Source organism: Nannospalax galili, unplaced genomic scaffold (genome assembly GCF_000622305.1).
Source record: "Nannospalax galili isolate Female #2095 unplaced genomic scaffold, S.galili_v1.0 scaffold1768, whole genome shotgun sequence".
In the NCBI taxonomy this organism is placed as follows: domain Eukaryota; kingdom Metazoa; phylum Chordata; class Mammalia; order Rodentia; family Spalacidae; genus Nannospalax; species Nannospalax galili.
The window spans coordinates 226680-248080 of record NW_008356954.1 but is presented as its reverse complement, the minus strand read 5'-3'; the positions used below and the strand labels follow the sequence as shown (position 1 = coordinate 248080).

At 49.2% G+C, this 21401-nt stretch overlaps 1 protein-coding gene across 4 annotated transcripts in view; it reads left to right on the top strand.

The window, feature by feature from the left end:
• Window positions 1–21401, top strand: part of Myh9 (myosin heavy chain 9) — a 92398-nt gene that overhangs the window by 60771 nt on the left and 10226 nt on the right. For all 4 annotated transcript variants that reach the window (XM_008854792.3, XM_029557011.1, XM_029557012.1 and 1 more), the window contains exons 11-27: window positions 1648–1766; window positions 3067–3219; window positions 4099–4272; window positions 5602–5775; window positions 7502–7616; window positions 9808–10001; window positions 10081–10202; window positions 11011–11080; window positions 13101–13261; window positions 14067–14175; window positions 15136–15267; window positions 16274–16480; window positions 16894–17031; window positions 17957–18080; window positions 18622–18793; window positions 19583–19795; window positions 20299–20443. In XM_008854792.3, the coding sequence (XP_008853014.1) occupies window positions 1648–1766; window positions 3067–3219; window positions 4099–4272; window positions 5602–5775; window positions 7502–7616; window positions 9808–10001; window positions 10081–10202; window positions 11011–11080; window positions 13101–13261; window positions 14067–14175; window positions 15136–15267; window positions 16274–16480; window positions 16894–17031; window positions 17957–18080; window positions 18622–18793; window positions 19583–19795; window positions 20299–20443 (2522 nt within the window). The remainder of the gene's footprint in view (window positions 1–1647; window positions 1767–3066; window positions 3220–4098; window positions 4273–5601; window positions 5776–7501; window positions 7617–9807; window positions 10002–10080; window positions 10203–11010; window positions 11081–13100; window positions 13262–14066; window positions 14176–15135; window positions 15268–16273; window positions 16481–16893; window positions 17032–17956; window positions 18081–18621; window positions 18794–19582; window positions 19796–20298; window positions 20444–21401) is intronic.

Genomic DNA, 21401 nt, shown 5'->3' with positions numbered 1-21401 from the left:
TTAGATATCTAGATGTCTGTCTATTTGTGTGTGTTGGGGGGTGACATGTGTATGCCATGGTACACTTGTGAAGGTTAGAGGACAACTTGAGGGATCTGGTTCTCTTTAACCACCACGTGAGGCCTGGGGATTGAACTCTGTTAGCTTCGTGGCAGATGCCATCTTACTGACCTGTTTTTTTTTTTTTTTTTTAAAGAGTCTCAGGAAGCCTAGGCTGACTTTGAATTTGTTATGTAGCTGAGAATGACCTGATTCTCAGGTCATTGAGCTCCCTGATCATTCTGATATCAGGGAAATCGGGGTAACCTCTTGTGGTTCTTAGTATCATTAATAAAAAGATTTTAAGAACAGAATCAAATGGAAACTTGAGAACCATTTATTAGAGTTTAAAACAAAACATTTGGGCAGGTAAACCGTATATCTCAGCAGCTGCCCAGAGGAGGAAAATGGTGACGAGAAGAGAGAAAAAGCCATGCCATTTGGAATAAGTCAGCAGAGTAGGCAGGCGTGTGGAGGGGAGGGCACTTTAGAAAAAGTAAAAGAGTAAGGAAGCCCAAAGGTTAGGGAATTTAAAAGAAAAACCTCAGGGAAGGCACGTTGTTAAATGGCAGCTCCCTGGAGGAGGAGGGAGAAGAGGAAGAAAGCCGTGGTGTTTGAGATAAGCCAGCATGGAGGTCAGTCACGTGGTGGCTGAGCAGCCACATGTGGATGGAGGGGAGCTTTGGAGGAAGAGTGAGGATGCCCACAGTACTAGAAAGCATTCTTGGGCCCTGGCTGGCATCCAAAAGAGAAAGACAGAGAGAAGAAAAAGGGATAGTTACACCTTTGTGGGAAAACCCAGCCAAATCTTGTGGCAGCTCATAGGGACTGTCCAAACCTGCCTCTTTTGAATTTTGTTTGTGGCTGTGTAGCCCTCTGGTTTTTGCTTTTAGTTCTGGGGGGGTTTTCTTGAGTTGGATTTCACTGTGTTGCTTAGCTTGGCCTTGAACTCATGATATTCTGGTCTTTTCCAAGTAGCTGGGATTATAGGTGTACCCCATTGTACCCTTTTCTCTGTGTGTTTTTTTTGTATAGATGTAAAATACACAGTAGGCATCAGCGAGCTAGAAAACCTTCTGATCTCCTGGACCAGGGTCTCCTTCATTTGTTTCTAATGCCAAACCACTTGTCCTTCTTAGTAGTGATTTCTGCTTGAGGGCCAAAGTGAGGAGCCTTGCCCTTGAGTGTGGCAGGTTGTGTTACTTTGCTTTATGCAGCCACTATTATTTCCTTGAGTCTTGAGCCTATTTATTGAGCATTAACATGGTCTTATGGTTTCTCAAAACATTTAATGTGGGCTGTGTGGCTTCTGTCAGATACTTCTATGGGACCATGTACTGCTGTGTCTCAGGCCTTACCTCCATACAGGCCTAGTTTTGGATAGAGACCTCCTTTCACACCGATTTGGAGCCTCCAGTTAGAATCAGCTGCCCCTGGGTTTGGAGGAGGTAAAGGCCGCCATGCCTGCCCTGTGAATAAGGAAGAGCCTAGACACAGTTGATGCTCGTGGTCACACATGGCCACACATTTACCTTTGTAGCTCTCTCTGCTGCTTAAGGGTCTAATTAAACCTCTTCTCCTCTTTTTCTTATTCTTTGAAAATATCAGCTGCCCAAAAGGTGTCCCATCTCCTGGGGATCAATGTGACTGATTTCACCAGAGGCATCCTTACCCCACGCATCAAAGTGGGCCGAGACTATGTGCAGAAGGCTCAGACTAAAGAGCAGGTACGTTGTGCTCTCTTTGTGTGTCTACCCCTCTGTGTGTGTGTGTGTGTGTGTGTGTGTGTGTGTGCTTGTATACCTCCTAGACAGATGCTTCTGTAGCTGAGCAGGGTCCCTCATTCAGTTCTCAGCACTGCAGGGATCAAGGTGACACCCCAGTGAGAACATCAGAAGCTAAGGGACATGCCCAAGGCCTCATGCCCAGGAAGTGCAGTTTTAGGCTCCTTAGTAGTCAAGGATGGTGGCACTTCCTGTCTCTACTTAAAAGTGAGGCTTGAAGTGTTTCTGTAGCGTGGCTGCTGGTGCCCGGTAGCGGCCTCTGTAGTCTTTGGCACTCAGGCCAAGCGGCTGTTTCTCTTCCACCTGCTGCCTTTCTGCATGTGCTGAGCGACAAGTGGGAGGATTTCCAGTCTGTGCCAGGCGACTGTGCCTGCCATGCCTGGGCCTGGAGGCCTCCCAGGCCAGGCCTCTTCCCTCTGTTAATTTCTAACTTTAGCTATGGCTCTTCTGGTCATAGGATTTTAAGGAGCCAACACTTAGAAGATGGCATCCATTAAGGCTCTTTCTAAAGGATCCCACTCTGCATGGCTGTCAGTCTGTGACTGCTCCTGCACAGAGCCATTGTAGGAAAGACAAGAGCATTGTTTTCAAAGGACCGTGTGTGTAATTGCTGCCAACCGTTCATGTCCATTATAATTAAGGAGAAATCCTTTTTTTTGTTGTTGTTGTTGTTTATTTTTTTAAAATTAGAAACTGCTATACAAACACTTCAGAAAAGTCAGAAGGAACAATATTGTCTTATTCGAGGCTGATTATTAGTTCCTACAGGCTTTCTTCCCCCAACCCCCTTAACTTTAGTTGTGCCTCTAAGAAGCCTTTTATTATGGAACTTTTCAGACAAGCAAAACAAGAGAAAAATGGGCTGACCCTTGTGTGCCTGTCATGAGGCAATTTGAGCAGATGGCCAGTCTTGGTTCATCATGAATCTTATCTACCCTCCTCACAGCTGCATTATTTTGAAATGAGTCTTGGTATTTTATTATTCTTGTAGATACTTTTTATGTTCCTGTTCTGTTTTAAAAGGTCTTTGCACATGTCTGGCTTTACTGTGCTGCTATGTAGTTTGTTAAACTTTTTTCATCATAAACAGCACCGCAGGGAACGTCAGCATGAATCTTTCCCTGTTCTTCCATATTTAGGCTGCTTCTCTGGGGGATACTGTAGTGAAGTCACTGAGGTAAAGGGCATGAGGGTTTTTAGACTTTTCTGTCTGACACTCCATTCCCCTGGGTGTTGTTCCTAGGCTGACTTTGCCATTGAGGCCTTGGCCAAGGCCACCTACGAGCGGATGTTCCGCTGGCTGGTGCTGCGCATCAACAAGGCTCTGGACAAGACCAAGCGGCAGGGTGCCTCATTCATCGGGATCCTGGATATCGCTGGCTTTGAGATCTTCGATGTAAGCTGTCTGTGTTGCTGTCTGCCCTCTTGGCCTTTTAGTTGCCATCTCCTTGAGTTCAGAGTCTGATTTGTCATGGTCCTGTGGCTGCCTATGTAGGCCCTCTTACTTAAATGGAGGCACCATTGGTGTGTATTTTAAGCTACACAGGTGTACAACCTTTGGCGGCCAGCAGTTTTGGAGAGGTGGGCCTTTCGGGCCAGACTCTTGGAGATTTCATGAGCAGGTGGTACCTAGGTATTTATTCTCCTAGCAAGTGTTTGAGCTTGGGATAGGACATTGTTCCTGCCCATGAAGGCTTTAAGATCTAATAGGAAAAGCTGATGGGATCCTTCATCTGCAGTCCACGGTAGTTTGCAGGGAAACCATGAACTTAGATTTAGGAAACTTTATTTTTCACTAACTTCTCATTGAAGGCATGCATTTTTTTCACTAATGAAGTACACAGACCACAGTTATTAGCAGTGCTGTGATCAGTTAACAGTGGACACCAGATGTTTCCATGTCACAGTCCAGTAGAGGTCCACTGGAGTCATTTATAGTCAGTCACCTCTGTATTTAGAAGTGAAGCCCATGGCTAATATTTGTTCATAAGGAGCACAATGTGTTTCCTCTTCTGTGTTTTGGTAAATATAGTCAATACAATGCCTCTCTTGATAATTCACTTTGTGCATTTTGTAACATCATTCAGAGAAGGGCTAGAGAGCTCAACAGGCCTCAGAAGGTGAAGGCCTCTTCTGGGGTGGGGCAGGGCAGGGCCTGGATCCCACTCTACAGGCAGATCATGGAGGTGATTGCAACATCCTTTCCCCATGTTCTTCCTTGGGATCCTGGACCCTTTGTAGGAGAGGCGTTTCTGATGCCATTTTCTCCTTGCAGCTGAACTCCTTTGAACAGCTGTGCATCAACTACACCAATGAAAAGCTACAGCAGTTGTTCAACCACACCATGTTCATCCTGGAGCAGGAGGAGTATCAGCGCGAGGGCATTGAGTGGAACTTCATTGACTTTGGTCTTGACCTGCAGCCCTGCATTGACCTCATTGAGAAGCCAGTAAGAATCATCTGGACTCCCAGCTCTCTGCTTCTCTCTGTAGTTCCTGCTCTGTACCTCTAGTTCTGTGTTGGTTGTGGAATGTCTCATTCTTGCTGTTGGTGTTCTCTGGAGGGCCAGCAGCCTGAGTCCTCGACCAGTGCCTTGAGGTTTAGGTGCTACCTCAGCACAGATACCTTGGTCAGGTGGGGATGTGGCTGGGGCTGAGCATCCCTTCTTCCTCAGTCCCGCAGACCCACAAAATAGGGGTCCACCTATTTTGTCTTAAAGAAGCAGCATGTGTTTGTGAAGTAAGGTCCTGTTTCTACACACCTCTGCTATAGCATGGAGCTGTGCAGGCCTTGTGTATCAGCTGTACACATCAGGCCCAGCTTGTGCCTTCTTAGGCAACATAGCCCCATAGTATTTATTCTGCAGCCTGAATTGTGATGACTGGCACTACAAGCCTTCTCTGCGTTCTCCAAGCAGGTCATATTTAAAGCTCTTGTTAAGGGGTGTTTGGGCCACCTGGTAGGGCTTTGGGGTTTGTGCACTATATGGAAGCCTGAACTGTTTCCATCTTTTGGCCACCTCTTGAATGTAGTTGGATGCACTGGCTTCAGTGCACTGGACATGGAGTCACAGGGAACCATTTGGTCATCAGAAGGCCCAGGATAAAGTCTGTTCACTTTGAAAGCAGTGTTAGCAGCACAAGGCTAAAACTCTCTTATCACACAAATAGGAAACTTGTTTTGATAATGCTGGTCTTTAATTTTTTTTTCCCTAATCAATTGTGTTTTATAGTTGTCAATAACCGAACTGGTTCTAAGTCAATACTCTCTGAAGTGAGTGAGATTATTTCTCTTTGAAGTTCAGTGTCTAGAAGACCATTAGCTTTCTGCTGTTCAAGGAACCATCTTAGGCATCCTGTCTCTTCATCAGACAGCTGTGTAGACATAGTGTATTGGGTAGGGCTTAGTTAGGCAAAGAGGCACCAAGTCTAGGAACAGCCACTGGGGCAGACCCCACATACCTCGAGACCAGACACTTTGGACACGTGGGGCAGTGGAGCTGTGTGTTTCATCAAACCCACCGGGGCTTCCCTAGTGACTTGTCACTGATGCTGAGCAGCTGCTACAGTGGCTCATCTCTTAGCTACAGCCCAGACAATGCAGGTGACTTTAAAGTAGAACTTTTAAATCAAGTGCTTTCTCTAATTTTATTTTTCCCTGTGGAGAAGAATGGTCCTTCTGTGAGTCCTGAGGATTCCCATACCAGCCTCTGAGTTCTCTTGTGGGTGAGTGTGGCTCCATGCCCTGCTTACCTGTGCCTGTGCTATTCTTCCTTCAGGCGGGCCCCCCTGGCATCCTGGCCCTGCTGGATGAGGAATGCTGGTTTCCTAAAGCCACCGACAAGAGCTTCGTGGAGAAGGTAGTGCAGGAGCAGGGTACCCACCCCAAGTTCCAGAAGCCCAAGCAGCTGAAGGACAAGGCTGATTTCTGCATCATCCACTATGCCGGCAAGGTAAGTGTCCCCAGGAAGCAGCCAGAGGGACTGTACATCTTCACTAGACTTTAGAGCCAGGCAGCCCTGGGGTGGAGGTGTGGTCCAAGCAGATTTTGTCCATGACTCATCAGGTAATGTGGCTGGTGACAGTAAGCATGCACACGGCTTACAAAGCACCCTCACACGGCCTTGGCGTTGGGAGGTTGTAGCACTCCCTTAGAGTGCCAAGGCACCTGGGTGGGTGTGATGTGTGCTGGGGTGCAGTGAGAGCTCTGCCACTCAGCTGCTTGGTCTCTGAGTCTTCATTTCCTAATCTGGGAACATACAGGGTTGTGGGATGAAGTAAACTCATAAGGGTCAGTGCTCCAGGACAAGGTTCTCAGCCTCCACAGCAGCCTGAATGCTCTCATTGTTGGGACTGTCCTGTGCTTGCACTGTTGAGCAGCACCCCTGGCTTCTCCCCCATGAGGTCAGGGCACAACACCCTTCCACACTGTCTCCATGAGTTGTCCTTGCTGTAGATGGCAGCCTTTGTCACTGGGCTGCACAGCTGGTCTGTGGTAGAGCTGTGCTTGACCCTGGTTAGCATTCATCTTTCTAGTCTGTGTGTTCCTGGGGCTTAGAGCTAGCTTAGCATCAAAGGTCCATGCTGAGACTAAAGCTGCTTTTTGTGCAGCCATTTCTGTGCTCCTTGCAATGAAGTCTAATAGTAATTACCTGAGCATGTAGTCTGATAGCCTGAATTGGCGTCTCTTTAAGGCTTGGTGCCCTCAAGCTTTGCCTGTGCTCCAGCATGTGGCCTGTACTACCTGTCCTCTCTCGTGGAGCCTGTGTGGCTCCCAAGGCTGCTGAAGCAAGTCTCTTAAAACTGCCCAGAAAAATATAATAAAACCCAAAGCACTATTTACACAGCTACCCATGAAGGCTTCCCAGCCTCACATATCCTCCCACCTCTTCATCAGTGCCTGTCATCAGTATGGAGGCTGACAGGATGCTTTTACTGTCCTGTTATGAGTGATATGGAAGGTGGGCAACCCTTCCTGCCACTTGGGTTGCTCGGCATCCACTCTGGGTTGTCGTCTTGTGGCAGTCATGCACGGTCCCAGGGAAGAAGGCCCATCCTGTTCCTCAGTATCAGTGGTGATGCGTGTGTGTACCCCTGGCTGCAGTGTGGGCTAGGGAGAGGGAGGTGGTGATGCTTGCCATTCTTTGTGTTGTGCTGGGACCTTCTGCCGTGACAGTAGGATGCTGTGCTTTGAGAATGTATCTGAGAACAGTCAGAGCAGTGCATGCTCATTAGAGAAAACAGACATTTTAAGAAGATAGGGAAAAGCAAAAATCACTTGTCTTATTAAAAAGAAATGTTAATAGGAGTATGGTTAACATAATGTTCTATAGTGGATATAAAGAAAAAGAAAGCTTGCTTATGTTCTTGTTACTTTATAAAGAAAATGGCATTCTGTCATGTATATGTGACATCATCCTGGCAGTCCCTTGCTGTAGGCTTCTTGTGTTTTAATGTTGCTTCTATTTGTAACACCACAGAGAACATCTTGTCAGTACCTTGTTGCCTGTGTCATTTGCCACTTTGTTCTTGGGGCTGGCAATACTGGGTCAGATGTCGACATGAGTCCATCCGTCTGTCATGTGTCGTCCCATGTCATGTCCACTGCCCCCCCCACCCCCAAGCTGCGGAGAGCCAGCATGCCAAAGCAACTCATGATTGGCTCTTTGCCTCTTCCAGGTGGATTACAAAGCTGATGAGTGGCTGATGAAGAACATGGACCCCCTGAATGACAACATTGCCACTTTGCTCCACCAGTCCTCTGACAAGTTTGTCTCTGAGCTGTGGAAGGATGGTACGTCCTTTGCCCTCCACCCCTGCCTTCCTGTCATCCTCCCACTCCACAGTGAACCCAGCCACCATACAAGGGACCCTGACACAAGCCAGGTGGTTCTTTGTCCTTTGTAGCTCTCACAAGGAAGGTCTCCTTGAACCTAAAGGGAACATCACCTTAGCCATTTCCTCTGGGGCAGAGGCTCTGGGCTTTGCTGGCTGTCTGGATGGGGCATCTTCACAGGTGGCCATGCCCAAGGCAGCCCCAGCCTAGCTGCAGTCCCCAAGCCTCCCTGCATTCCTGCCTCTCCTCCTTGGTAGGCTGGTTGCTTTGAAGTCGTTCTTTTTCTCTGTTTCTCTTGTTTTCTTCCTTTCCTCTGCCTGGGTCTTGCTTTAACCTCTCTGTTGCAGAGATGCAGAACACTCAGAGAGCCTATTTCTATCGCCGCTTTCCCATTCTCCACCTAGAATCAGGTGACTGGTCGCCCGAGTGGGGTCTCTAATGTGGCATACCCAGAGCTGTGCACGGAATGCTTTTGTCTGGCTTTTCTTGCCCCATGACTCTTCCTGCCTGGCTGTGCCTGTTCCCTGTGCTGCCCTGGGCTCCTGTCCCCAGTATGCCTGACACAGCCTTCCAAGAGAAAGCCAAGCCATTGAAGGACTATGTTGGATGTTTGGCAGTCTCATGCAGTGTGTGTGTGTGTGTGTGTGTGTGTGTGTGTGTGTGTGTGTGTGTGCGCGTGCATGCATCTTTAGCACTCTTCTTAGAGGCTGTGTCTTCCTGCTTGAGTGGCTGGGGGTCTTGCATGAGGTCCAGGTGCTGTACAGCTACTGTGTGTCTGGGCTTCGAAAGCTGAAGAGCAGCTGTGAGACCCTTCTATAGTTATTCAGAGAGCACTAGCGCCATCTAGACCAGAGGCAGGACACACATACAGGAACCAGTCACTGTGGGGCCACATCCACCTTCCTTTCTAGGATCCAAGTGACTTTATCAAGCCACTCATCCTCAGGCTTTGGTGGTTAGTAAAATAAGCCCCATGGTTGCTACCAAGGTTAGATGCCTTACGGCTTCCCTCTGGCTTCCATTTTAAGCAAGTGTCCTCACATAAATAAGAGAGCTGTAACCACACAGGAATGGGACATGGGCTCTGTTACAGAATTCTTAGCTTTTATATCTATCCATGGAAGCCTTTAGATTTAATGTTAGCTCTTGCTCAAAAACTGATCTCAAGGGGCTGGAGAGATGGCTCAGCAGTTAAGAACACTGGTTGTTCTTGCAGAAGACCCAGGTTTGAATCCCAGCACCCACATGGCAGCTAACAACTGTCCGTAATTCCAGTTCCAGGGGATCCGTCAGCCTCTTCTGTCCTCCTCGGGCATTGCACGACATGGGTGCACTTACCTACATGCAGGCAGTACACGCATACACATAAAATAAAAATAATAAAATATTTTTAAAAACTGATTTCAAATGGCTGGTGCTTTGGTTTGGTTCATTTGATTTTGTTTTTACATTGGAGGAAGCAGTTCACGATCACTCTGCTGGACAGGATCCACAGATAAGAGCCACCCTCTAAATCCATGAGCCCATAGCTGAGTGGCATTAAGAACGTATAAGCATTGCAAGAAGATCCTTGGGAATACTTAGGGCCAGCAGTGGTTCTTTGAAGCTATTCCTAATGCTGTGTTGCTCCGGGTCCCAGCTTCAGAGGTCACAATGGTTAGAGCTTCCACTGGTTGGCTCCTAGCCCAGTGCCCTTAATAAAGGTCATTGCACACAAGATACCAAAAAAATTTTTTTTCCACTTGGGACCACAGGCCTGCAAAATGCACTAAGCCTGGTTTTAACACCTGTCAGAGACAGCCTCAGGAAATTCTCTTTATACCAAACCATTACCACCTTCAAGTCTCCTTGGGAAGAGGCAAGGCATGCTTCCAGAGTGGGCTAGGGTAGGGGAGGAGAGCATAAAGTTAGCTGTTAGCAGGTGCATTGCTCCCTGAGAGACAAGCCTTGGGACTTTGCTGTCGCCCCTGTGTTTCGTGTCCAGGTCAGGTCTGCTTCCCACAGGGGCCATCTCTGTACTCTGTAGCTCTGAGCAGAAGGGCCCTGCAGCTCCATACCAACTCTCCTCTTTGTTTGGATGTCTGTCTCTTGTGCCCTCTGTCCTTCAGTTGGGAATTCTGGGTGCTTACAAGCTTTGTGCTCTCCACAGTGGATCGCATCATCGGCCTGGACCAGGTGGCTGGCATGTCTGAGACAGCACTGCCTGGTGCCTTTAAGACTCGGAAAGGCATGTTCCGCACTGTGGGACAGCTCTACAAGGAGCAGCTGGCCAAGCTGATGGCCACGCTGAGGAACACCAACCCCAACTTTGTCCGCTGCATTATTCCCAACCATGAGAAGAAGGTATAGTAGCTTCGTGGCACTGTGTGGCAGGATACAGCTGTGCAACAGTGAGACCTTACGCATGTGCTTTCCTCTACAGGCTGGCAAACTAGACCCACACCTGGTGCTGGACCAGCTGCGTTGCAATGGTGTCCTCGAGGGCATCCGAATCTGCCGTCAGGGCTTCCCAAACAGAGTGGTCTTCCAGGAATTCCGGCAGAGGTAAGTATGCCGAAGCCCTTTGTAACCCTGGCTGCATGTGGAGTCAGCCCCAGAGGCTGGCTGCTTCCTGTACAACTTTCAGCAGGGGCTGTGTTACCATCTACTACAGTGAGTCTGGCTGGCTCATCACATATCCTTTCTTTGTTCCCCTGGGAGATGAGTCTTCAGTTCCCACACCACTTTCTACATGAGAAGGAACCCCCCATCTTATTACCGAAAGGAAAGTCATCATGCTGGACTTCATTTCCAGTGACGATTACAGCTTAGTGCTGTTTGCTGCAGTACAGAAACTGTGGACAGGAATTAAAAGGGTCAGCCAGATACTTGTGTGTTAAGGGAACTTCATGACAGAGGTTGTGAAGTGCTCAGAAGCCTCTTGCTGTGTGTGAGACGTTGACAACACAGACTTACTTTGTAATGACTGTGTTTAGTGCGGACTACTGTCATGATCAGCCGTTTATTTCTTGGGCTGTCCTATTAAGTCCCAGGGAAGCTGTGAATATGTCTGTCCATGGGTCCCAGATGAAGACTCTGTGTAGTTAGTAATAAGTAAGCCCAGCTCACAGTTCTCTCTTGACTGAAATAGCCCACTGTGCATTTCCATTCATTTTCCAGAAAGCCCAAGCCCTCCTGGGCCATTTAGTCAAAGAAGGAGCAGAGTACGATGGGCCCTGTCCTCCTTTTGGCGATTCCATCGGGAGGGCTATTCACCTGCTACTCAATGGGGGTGATCTTAGTCTCTGGTGGCTCTAGTCCCTGCAGAGGTGAAGCATGGGTAGAATGACAAAGCTTCTCTTTCCCTCCTTAGGTATGAAATCCTGACACCCAACTCCATTCCAAAGGGCTTCATGGATGGAAAGCAGGCGTGTGTGCTCATGGTGAGTTTCACTGCCAGCTCCCTAGGGGGAAGGAGAACCTTTGATGGGTCACAGCCACTCACATGGCCAATGACCATTCTGTGGGATCGTCATCATTTTGATGAATGGATGACTGTGCGGTGTGATCCCTGCTTGTGCTTGGATTCCTCTGGGTTCCCTGAGAGGCTGCCCTCGCAGCCCTTGGGTAGTCAGAGATGACGTTAGAGCCAAGTGAGTGGCCAAGGACTGAGGCTGTAGCAGACAGGATTCTGACAGGAGTTGATCTGGCCCATTTGGAGAACATTCTCTTGCTTTCTTGGCCTCATCTCCTTTGACTTTCATGCTCACTTTGTGCATGGGCAGCTCACAGCCAGGACAGTGGGGGGCCTGGGGTGGACCCTTGCTTCTGAAGCCTGTGCCTCTGGGCTTTGTCTTCTCTCCAGACCTGAGCACAGTGACTGATGCGCAGTGTGCACTCTGGTTTTGGCCCCGTGGTGCCCAGTAGCCAGGGTTAGCAGTCACTGTTTGCTGGCTCATTTTTACTTTACATTCTTAAAGGATCAGCTGCAGGTGTGAGTAGTTAGAAGCAAAAATCTCAACACATCCTGGATACAGAAACGTATGTTCAGTGACAGGGAGATTGAGAGAGGGAAAGTAAGGGGGTTGGGAAGGGCTTCTCTCTGCTGTCTAGTTGCTTGTGAGCTAGTAGAGGGCAGGACAGAGGGTTCCTCTCTGGAGTCTAGGTTGCCTGTTCTCTACGGACCCTTCTCCACTTGTTGCTGCATGGGCTGTGGGCCTCTTATAGGGACTGAAGTCCTCTCCTTGGCTCTGCAGGGAAGAAGAGAGGGTATTCCTAGATCTTGTCACAGCAAGGAACCTGGATGTAGGCAGGGGACAGGCCCACCTTGGCTCCTCCTCCTTGGTCTTCTGTCTTCCTACCAGACCTTCTTCCTAGACCAGCAGAATTATTTGAGAGCAAGGTCCCCCCGGAGCCCACGTAGAGTGTTCCTTGCCACTGCAACCATTTATTCTAAATCTCTTACCTTCCAGACAGACAGACTAGCTAATACACAAACCCATCTGTATTAGTTAACATCCCTCAGTGCTGTGACCAAATTACCTGTCATGAAGCAACTTAGGAGAGGAAGGGCTTATTTTGCCTCACAGCTTGAGGGTACAGTCCATCATGGCAGAGAAGGCAGGGCACAGGGAATGTGGGGCATCTATAGTCAGGAAGGAGAGAGTCATGAGTGCGGGTGCCCAGCTGCCTCCTCCTCCCTTTTGATTCAGCCCAGGATTCCAGTCCATAGTATGACACATCGGTTAAACTGGAAACACCCTCATATACACACCTAGAGGGGTGTTCTCTGGGTGATTGTAAATCCAACAAGTTGACTGTGGAGACTAACCTGCATGGGCTTTCCAAGAGAGCCTTGTTGCTCTTACTGGAGACACTCAAGTGTGTAATGATGATGAAAACTTGCCTGGTGCCCGTTGGGTGCTTCGATCCTGTGCTGAGCACTTTTGAAAAAGGTGTTCTCTTGGGCAGTGCCCATAGCCCCTCTATGAAGGAGGCACTATTCTTTGCTGTGTGTTCTTTCTTTTCAAATCAAAGCATTACTCCCTTTTTACAGCTAAGGGAATGTGGGCAAGGTTAGAACCCAGGGGCCCCAGCTCATATTAGATCCTGATTTCCAACAGGGCATTTGCTTTCATCTTAGTGCCAACGAGCTTTGGCTGCCTCCTGTTAGAGGATGGTCCAGCTGAGCATTTATGGAGTGTACCTCCAGCTTTGGAAGAGAAAGGTCCCAGTGTTCTCTTCAACTCTGAGGTGCCTGTTTTCTCTCACAGTCTGCCCCATGCTGTCCGTTTTCTCAGTGTCCCTAAGTCTCACTTTCTTTGGCCTTGGGCAGAAGGCTGCTTGTAGTGGAGCTGTGGCTTGCCAAGGATCCATGAGACTGCTGGGCTATGGTGGGTCGTTGGCCCTTCTGAGGGTGCACAGTGGTTTACAGGGTCAGCAGTCTGCCTTCCTCTCATCTAGATCAAAGCTTTGGAGCTCGACAGCAACCTGTACCGCATTGGCCAGAGCAAAGTGTTCTTCCGGGCAGGCGTGCTGGCCCACCTGGAGGAGGAGCGGGACCTGAAGATCACAGATGTCATCATTGGCTTCCAGGCCTGCTGCAGGGGTTACCTGGCTAGAAAGTGAGTCCGGGGACCCTCACCCAGCCCCAGGTGTTGCCTGTGCTCCTGTTGCTGAGGAGAACTTACACAGCGGTTTGAAGGCCTTTGCAAGTCTGGCAGAACCTGTCTAGGGATGGTTCACAGGCTCTTCTTGCCCCTCTGCTTCCTGGATTTCTATTTCCAATGGGTAGGAATGGCTGATTATGAAGGCATTGGGTGACTAGTTTGGATTTGTTCTAAGCACTTGCTTGTTGGTAGTTTTCACTTTTTTCCCTGTGGGAACAACATCCAGAACCATCTCTGCCTGCCATGGAGCCCTGTGCTTCGAAGGGTAGAGGCAGCAGCTCAGAACGTAAACTCCGGGAGTCCAGGATCCCATACTGCAGTTTGGCAGGCATGGCAGCAGCACTAGTCTCTTGAGTCTCTGGTCATGCTCCAGTAGTGTCCTAGTGAGAGTTCTGAGCCCTGGAGATGGAGCACAAGTTTGTGATGTTGGGACAAGTGGAGCCCTCCAGCTTACACCTTACAACCCGCTTTTACCACCTATCAGCTAATGAGATTGTCCCCCATCAACAGCTCAGGGGGAGGGAGGGCAGCTGAAGTCCAAGTCCCCTGGGCACAGATGGACTGCATGATCAAGATCATCATTATTCTTTGTACTAAGTGGGGTCTCTCACTGGTTCTCATGGGCCATTCATTCCCTTAAGCACCTCAGAGGGCAGTGGTTGAGTGACCTGAGCCCTTGTGACTCATTGCATAATCAGTGACATATGGTGGGTTGTATCTACGTTTCCCCATCCTGAGTTACCTTGTCCCTGGCCTGCAGGGCTTTTGCCAAGAGACAGCAGCAGCTGACTGCCATGAAGGTCCTACAGAGGAACTGTGCTGCCTACCTCAAGCTGCGCAACTGGCAGTGGTGGAGGCTCTTTACTAAGGTGAGTGATGGAAGGGCTGTGGCCAGGTGCTCCATGAACAGCAGGCTTCCTGCTGCCTGTAGCACAACCTTGTGTGCCCGGTGCCCAGAAGTGTGAGCGTAGATGGTCCTGGCCTGTGTTGTAATCATGCCATTTGTCTGGTGTGTATGGAAATGACTGTTCTGTGCTGGACCAACTCAGAGAGCAGCTCCTGTGGGCAAGGGCCTACCTAGCACACTGGCCCTGTGCAAGAGACAGTGGCCTCCTGGGATGACCCAGAAAGCTGCTCAGAAGTTCTGCTCATAGTAAAGTGCCCTCCCAGTCTTTCCAAAGTTCTTTAGGAAGTTGTTCTGGCTGCTTTTATTTATAATGCATAACATATGATAATTGTGAAATGTTAAATACCAAAAAGCATTAGGAAGAAAATAGAAATCCCCTCACAGTCTCTTAGCCTGAACCAACACTGTAGATTTCAGTATTTATTCTTGCTCTCCTTTCCTCACTCACAGTAAATCTCAGCTATGTAAACCGTATGCATTCTTGCATAGCTGAGCTTTGACTTGTATAAACAGTCTTGTATTTTTCTTTTCCATTTAAAATTCCTATCAGCATCAGTTTTTAGAGGCCCCTAAACTATTCCCTAGGGGATGTATAATTTATCTGGCTATTTTTCCAACATTGCGTCTGTGTATCATTCCTAAATCTCGATACTGTAAACAACACTGTTAAGAACATCTTCATGCATATGTGGAGATGGTTTCCCTGCAAATGTAATTATAAGTGGGTCAGAGGCCTATGACATGCAGCACCAAAGTGTCTTCCAGGAAGGTTGTACCCACGTGCGCCTCCTTCCCATAGCATGTCTGGTTGTCCTTTGCTCTCTAGAGTTTGCATTGCAGACATGAAGGCGTAGCCTTTTTATGCTGCCAGCGGTGGCCATCCTCCAGCCAGGCTTGACTCTGCCTATCCTTTCTCTTCTAGGTCAAGCCACTGCTGCAGGTGAGCCGTCAGGAAGAAGAGATGATGGCTAAGGAGGAAGAACTGGTAAAGGTTCGAGAGAAGCAGCTGGCTGCTGAGAACAGGCTTACAGAGATGGAGACTCTGCAGTCTCAGGTGGGTGTCAGAGAGGCTCCTCCCTTGAATCCCAGCCACTCCCAGTGGCCCCCAGTAGGCAGACCAGTTTGCAGCTTGGAAAACATTCTCTAGTCCTATGGGAAACCAGCAGTTAGCATCTCCATAGACCCTTCTGGGTTCATGTACTGGAGGGAGGCCTCCTGGTGGAATAGAGTGTTCTTAAATACTGGTTCAAGCCCCCAGCTCCACCATATCCCCCTTCAGCCTATTTCATGGAGTTTGAAGCTTGTGGAAGAAAGGCCAAGGATAAAGGGACATAGGAAACTTGAGCACTCCCCTGAACACAACATGGAAGCTATTCCTTTTAAAAAAAATTTTTTTTTTGCTTTATTTTTATTTTATGTTTATGAGTGTTATGCCTGCATGTTTTTAAGTGTACCCGCATCGTGCAGTACCTGCAGAGGACAGACGAGGGTGTTGGGTTCCCTGGAACTGGAGTTACAGACGGTTGTTAGCCACCATGTGGGTGCTAGAATACGAACTTTGGTCTTCTGCAAGAACAGCCAATGCTCTTAACCGCTGAACCATCTCTCTAGTCCTGAAGCTGTTCTTATTCATACATTCCTTGGCAACTGGGAGCCTGAGCTGCAGAATTCCCATGCTGGAGCTGCTTGAGGAGTGCTCATCAGCCTTCTGTTGCTATGACGATGCACTGAAATAAAAAACAGAAAAGGAGGTTTAAGAGGTTTCAGCTCATGGCCACTTGACTCTGTTATTCCTGGGCCTATGAGGAAGCAGAGTGTTAGAGCAGAGAGGCTGTGGTAGAGTACAGCTGCTCACTTCTTGGCATCCAGGAAACAGAGAGGGATGAGGTCAGAGTTTCAGTATTCCCTAGACCCCCAGCTTCTAAAGTTTCTACCACCTCCCAACAAACAGTGCCATTACCTGGCAACCAATCTAGTACTGGCCTTCAGGGGACAGTTCAGAACTAGGCTACAACAAGGAGATCAACAAGGAACTTCCATTTTCCACGTGCCTTTTACAGCTCATGGCGGAGAAGTTGCAGCTTCAGGAGCAGCTGCAGGCAGAAACAGAGCTATGTGCCGAGGCTGAGGAGCTCCGGGCCCGCCTCACGGCCAAGAAGCAGGAGCTGGAGGAGATCTGCCATGACCTGGAGGCCAGGGTAGAGGAGGAGGAGGAGCGTTGCCAGCACCTGCAGGCAGAGAAGAAGAAGATGCAGCAAAACATCCAGGTACCACCTGCTCTCTGCCGGGCAGGGCAGGGCTGGATGCCGCAAGGCTGGTGGAGGGTGGACAGCCCTGGGGGAGCAGCCAGATAGGTGCATAGCACCTGCTGATTCTTTGTCCACTTGGGCAGCCCCTATGGGGGCTTCTCTTTGGGATGGTCATGTACAGCCTGCAGGTCTCAAGTTTCCATGAATACTACCCAGTTGAGTTTTTCTCTTTGGTCCTTGCTCTATCAACTTTAAAAGATGGGGGTGGGAGGGCTTCAGCTTGGCCCTCCTTGTGATATGCCGGCTCAAGAAGCCCTGTGAACTGAGTGATGCTGTGCCAGTCACATGCTGCCAGTTCACATACAGGCCCCTGAGCAGGGGCCAGCCAAGTATGTGGGTCACACACCTTCTTATGCCTTTCCTCCCTTCAGGAACTCGAGGAGCAGCTGGAGGAGGAAGAGAGTGCCCGGCAGAAGCTGCAGCTTGAGAAGGTGACCACAGAGGCCAAGCTGAAGAAACTGGAGGAGGACCAGATCATAATGGAGGACCAGAACTGCAAACTGTCCAAGGTGGGGCCTCACACCCCAAGTAATCATGGGGAGGGCAAGGCAGGGCAGGGCCACACCTGCCTGTCTGTTCACCTGCAGCACCCTCACTATGCTTAGCAGTAGCTACTTCTCCAGGGGGCCTGTAGCCTGTGGGTGCTGGGGGTGCAAAGGGTTTTTCTCACAAATGAGGAGGTTAGGGGAGTGGCTTGCCATTTTCCTTTGGTAAAACTCTTTAGTAGCATTTGAGATCCAAGATTTGAAGAGTTGGACCCTCTAGGTGGTACTGCACATGTCAGTTGCTGGCAGTGGGCTGAGGTGTAGGGTGGCCCCTCCTTGAGCCATTGCTGAGGTTGCTGCTGCTTCTGAGGATAATCTCTGTCCATCTCAGGTCTGCCCCAGCAAGCAGACAAGGCTGGGGAACATTGGAGGAGGAGGCAGGACAGGGTCAGAGCATTGCTGTGGGTCCCCAGCCAGAGGGCAGTTGAGGTGACAGGACACCTGCCCTGTGACTGACTATGGGGTTGGGGGGTTGTTGTTCATGGGATCTGTGGCAGGTTGGGGGCCTTACAGAGAGTAGGGCCCCAGTAGCGCCACACAAAGCAGAAGGTGAGGCAAGCAGCCCTGTACTTTAAGGTACAGATGAGTTGTAATAAGAAGCACCAGGTAGCTGACCATCCCCTAAACCAGCTGCTACCTGGAAGCCTATGTTACCTGACTCTGAAAGGGTAACCCTGGACAGGAAGGTCCTGGTTTTTAGGATCTGAGGATGTGAATTTACTCAGCCGTCTCAGGGCAGCAAATGACTTTTCAGCTACCTTTTTGATCCAGTGAACCTTTAGGAACTTGACCAAGTGTTTCAGGCTTTGCCTTGCCTTTGCTTTGTGAATTTCTGGGAGAAATGTCTGTACTCAGTTTAATCTCTCACATACTATTCCTCCATCTCCAGGAGAAGAAGCTGCTGGAAGACAGAATAGCTGAATTCACTACCAACCTCATGGAAGAGGAGGAGAAGTCCAAGAGCCTGGCCAAGCTTAAGAATAAGCACGAGGCGATGATTACAGACCTGGAAGGTGAGGCACGCTGTGCAAGAGTGTGCCTGTCCCACCCAGTGTGTCGACATGTGCATGGCTCTCAGGCAAGGTGGGCCCACTGCAGTGCTGGGCCAGCTACGGCCTTCAGACAAGGCCGCCAGGCTTCAGGGGACAGTGTCTGGTTCCTACAGAGTGTGGGCTGCAGGACTTATTGCTGTGTGATTGGATGGTTGCATGCGTGAGGAGTGTCGAGTGTGCTTTGGCATGGTGTGTCTTAGTGCCCGTGTTTCAGAAGCTGTTGAAACTTGACAGCTGTAAAGGGGAAGGCGTAACACACCCAGGTGCTTGATTGCTCAGGCAGTGCAGGGCCTGGTGGACTGCACAGATGCAGGGGCCTTTGTACCTTGTGGAGCTCTGTTCCTCCATTCTGGTGTTGGGTGTTGGTGCAGTGTTTTGTGCCCCTTTAAACCTTCCATGTGTTTTACAAGAAGTGCTTAGTATTTTATACAAGTAATTAAAAGCAGGCAGAAAGCCTGTGGCCACTGAGGGCTCTGCATCCCCTCTCACCCCTCCCTGGCAGAGCGCCTCCGTAGGGAGGAGAAGCAGCGGCAGGAGCTGGAGAAGACCCGCCGCAAGCTGGAGGGAGACTCCACGGACCTCAGTGACCAGATTGCTGAGCTCCAGGCTCAGATTGCCGAGCTCAAGATGCAGCTGGCAAAGAAGGAAGAGGAGCTGCAGGCTGCCCTGGCCAGGTGAGGCCTGGTCACTGGCCAGGGTCGGTGGGAACAGCTGGCTTCCTACCCCGTTCCTGGGACTGCAGTGAGCTATGGGCATGCTTTCTGCTCTTAACCTCAGAAGAGCCGGTTCATGGCAAAAGATGCTGCTTATCCACTACCCATGTGGTCTAGAGTGTTTGTAACCCCCCAAAAGCCATCCACAGCTGTTACCCACTCCCAACAGTCTTCTTTTCTCCTTCCTCTTCCTTCCCTCCTCTCCTCCCTTCCTCTAGCGCTTCCCTACCCTCGCAAATTGACTTTAGGAATGCTCTGATATTTTAAAGTATCTTGTTTTTTTGAGATTAGTTTTAGATTCATAGCAAGATTAAGCGAACCGTAGAGATTTCTCTTTATCTGCCCCCATACACAACCCCTTTCTTCTACAGAGTGATAGATTTGTTACAACTGGTGAATTTAACATTTACACCGCCTAACCATGTAAATTCCATAGTATATTCATGTTTTTACTTAAATTTATCATGAACTATTATGTCTTATTCCCTTATATCTTTTTTTAGTGAACATTTGAAATTTTTATATTTAAAGTTATGAATCTTAATTTAGGAAATAAAATAATTCTGTTTTCCAGTTCTCAAAGTGGTATTGCTCGTAAACCTGGATGGCTTAGCTTTGCTGAGATTAGATCCTTGGTGTCATGCTTTGACTGCCAAACACAGCTTCGGCTGCCCCTCCTTAAGCCTCTTCTGCAGAGTCTGCTCCTTGAAGCTGAGTGGCCTCATATGATGTCGTTGGTCTCTCTGGCAGAGTGGAAGAAGAAGCTGCCCAGAAGAATATGGCCCTGAAGAAGATTCGAGAGCTGGAGTCTCAGATTTCCGAGCTCCAGGAAGACCTGGAGTCTGAGCGAGCTTCCAGGAATAAAGCGGAGAAGCAGAAACGAGATCTTGGAGAGGAGCTGGAGGCGCTGAAGACAGAGCTGGAGGATACTCTGGATTCCACAGCTGCCCAGCAGGAGCTGAGGTGTGCTACGGGGCTGACTAGTCAATGCCACAGTGGACAGGGAGGAGGTCTGGGCAGGGTGCAGTCCTCTGTAAACCTTGTTATGGACCAGACAGCATAGATGCTGGTCCCTCAGCAGCTTCTCTACTGAGTAAAAGCCTTGATGAAGAGCCCAGCTTGGTGTTTAGGGTCAGACAGGTGTATTGTAGTGCTGTCTTGGGCTTGAGGATGGATGGTCAAGGAGGGAGGCTAGTGGTGGAGAACCTGTGTGAGAGGCTGGGTGTGGTAGCAAATGCCTGTATCCTAGGATTTTGGAGGTGGAGGCAGGAGGATCAGAGCTCAGGGTCATTCCTGGCTATATACTGAATTTGAGGCCAACCTGGAATACATGAGACCCTGTCTCAAAAAACCAAAATAGAGAAGCTGTGTGGGTCCCTCTACTATTTGGGGGCTTTCTTCAGTCAGGGAAGAGCCCAGGGACAGCATGCCTCCAGGCCTCCACTCTGAGGGTGTTTTCTGTCCAGGTCCAAACGCGAGCAAGAAGTGAATATCCTGAAGAAGACCCTTGAGGATGAGGCCAAGACCCATGAAGCCCAAATCCAGGAGATGAGACAGAAGCACTCACAGGCTGTGGAGGAGCTGGCCGAACAGCTGGAGCAGACCAAGCGGGTGCGGGAGCTCTGGGGAAGGCAGGCTGTGTCTGGAAAGGGGCCATTCTAGACCTCACTACATCAAAAGTAGTCCTGCAGAGCAGAGCAGGTCCAGTGTCAGGCTGTCCAGGCCTGAGACTAGGCTCCAGTTCTTATCCTGAACGGCTTGGGCAAATAAATACTTACGCCTCAGTTTCCGTGCTGGTAAAGGAGGATGCTGACTGGTCTGTCTCGTGATTATGTGAGGCTGAGTTGATCATACCTGTTCAACATCTTGCCAGACTAAAAAGCTTCAAGGAACTGGCACGACCATGAACTTGAATCTGAGGGAACTTCATGGTCTCTTTGTTGACCTAAGGGGCCCTCTCTTGTACATGCCCAGCAAATAGTCAGCTGGTAGCTTACTAGCAAACCTTGGTGATGTCCATCCAGGCAGCTGATAGCTGGGCAGCTCCTTGAAGGACAAGTTCTGCCTCCGATTGGCTCCCAGTTCATTATCAGTGTTGGTGACAGCTAGATCAGTCAAAGCCTCTTCCATGTGGTCTGAAACATTTTTAGAAACACCTTGCCCCGCCTCCACTGGCACTGTGTGGGGTGTTGAAGCCTTCCTTGTTACGTAGTGTTTTCACCCATTGTGGCTTTGTGCTTTGTCTACCCATGACCTTGTCAAGCCTACTCAGTGCTCTGTAGAATGGGTTGTTGCATCTACACTATAATCTCCACTTCATAGTTCTTGAAAGGATTTATGTTCTAGCTTTAACCAATACATTTCAAATCTAGGAATGATTATAGTTTCTTTTCTATTGCAAATAACACTAAAATCCCATTACCTACAAAACACCATATACTAGAATGTTCTCTCCACTCAGAGAGGGAAGCTGAGCAAGATTCTTTCGGGGGTGAGAACTTGTCTCACCCATCTTCAGGGATCCAAGAATAGGAAAAATCGGGGCTTTCTGACTCTAGGGCTCTTGCTT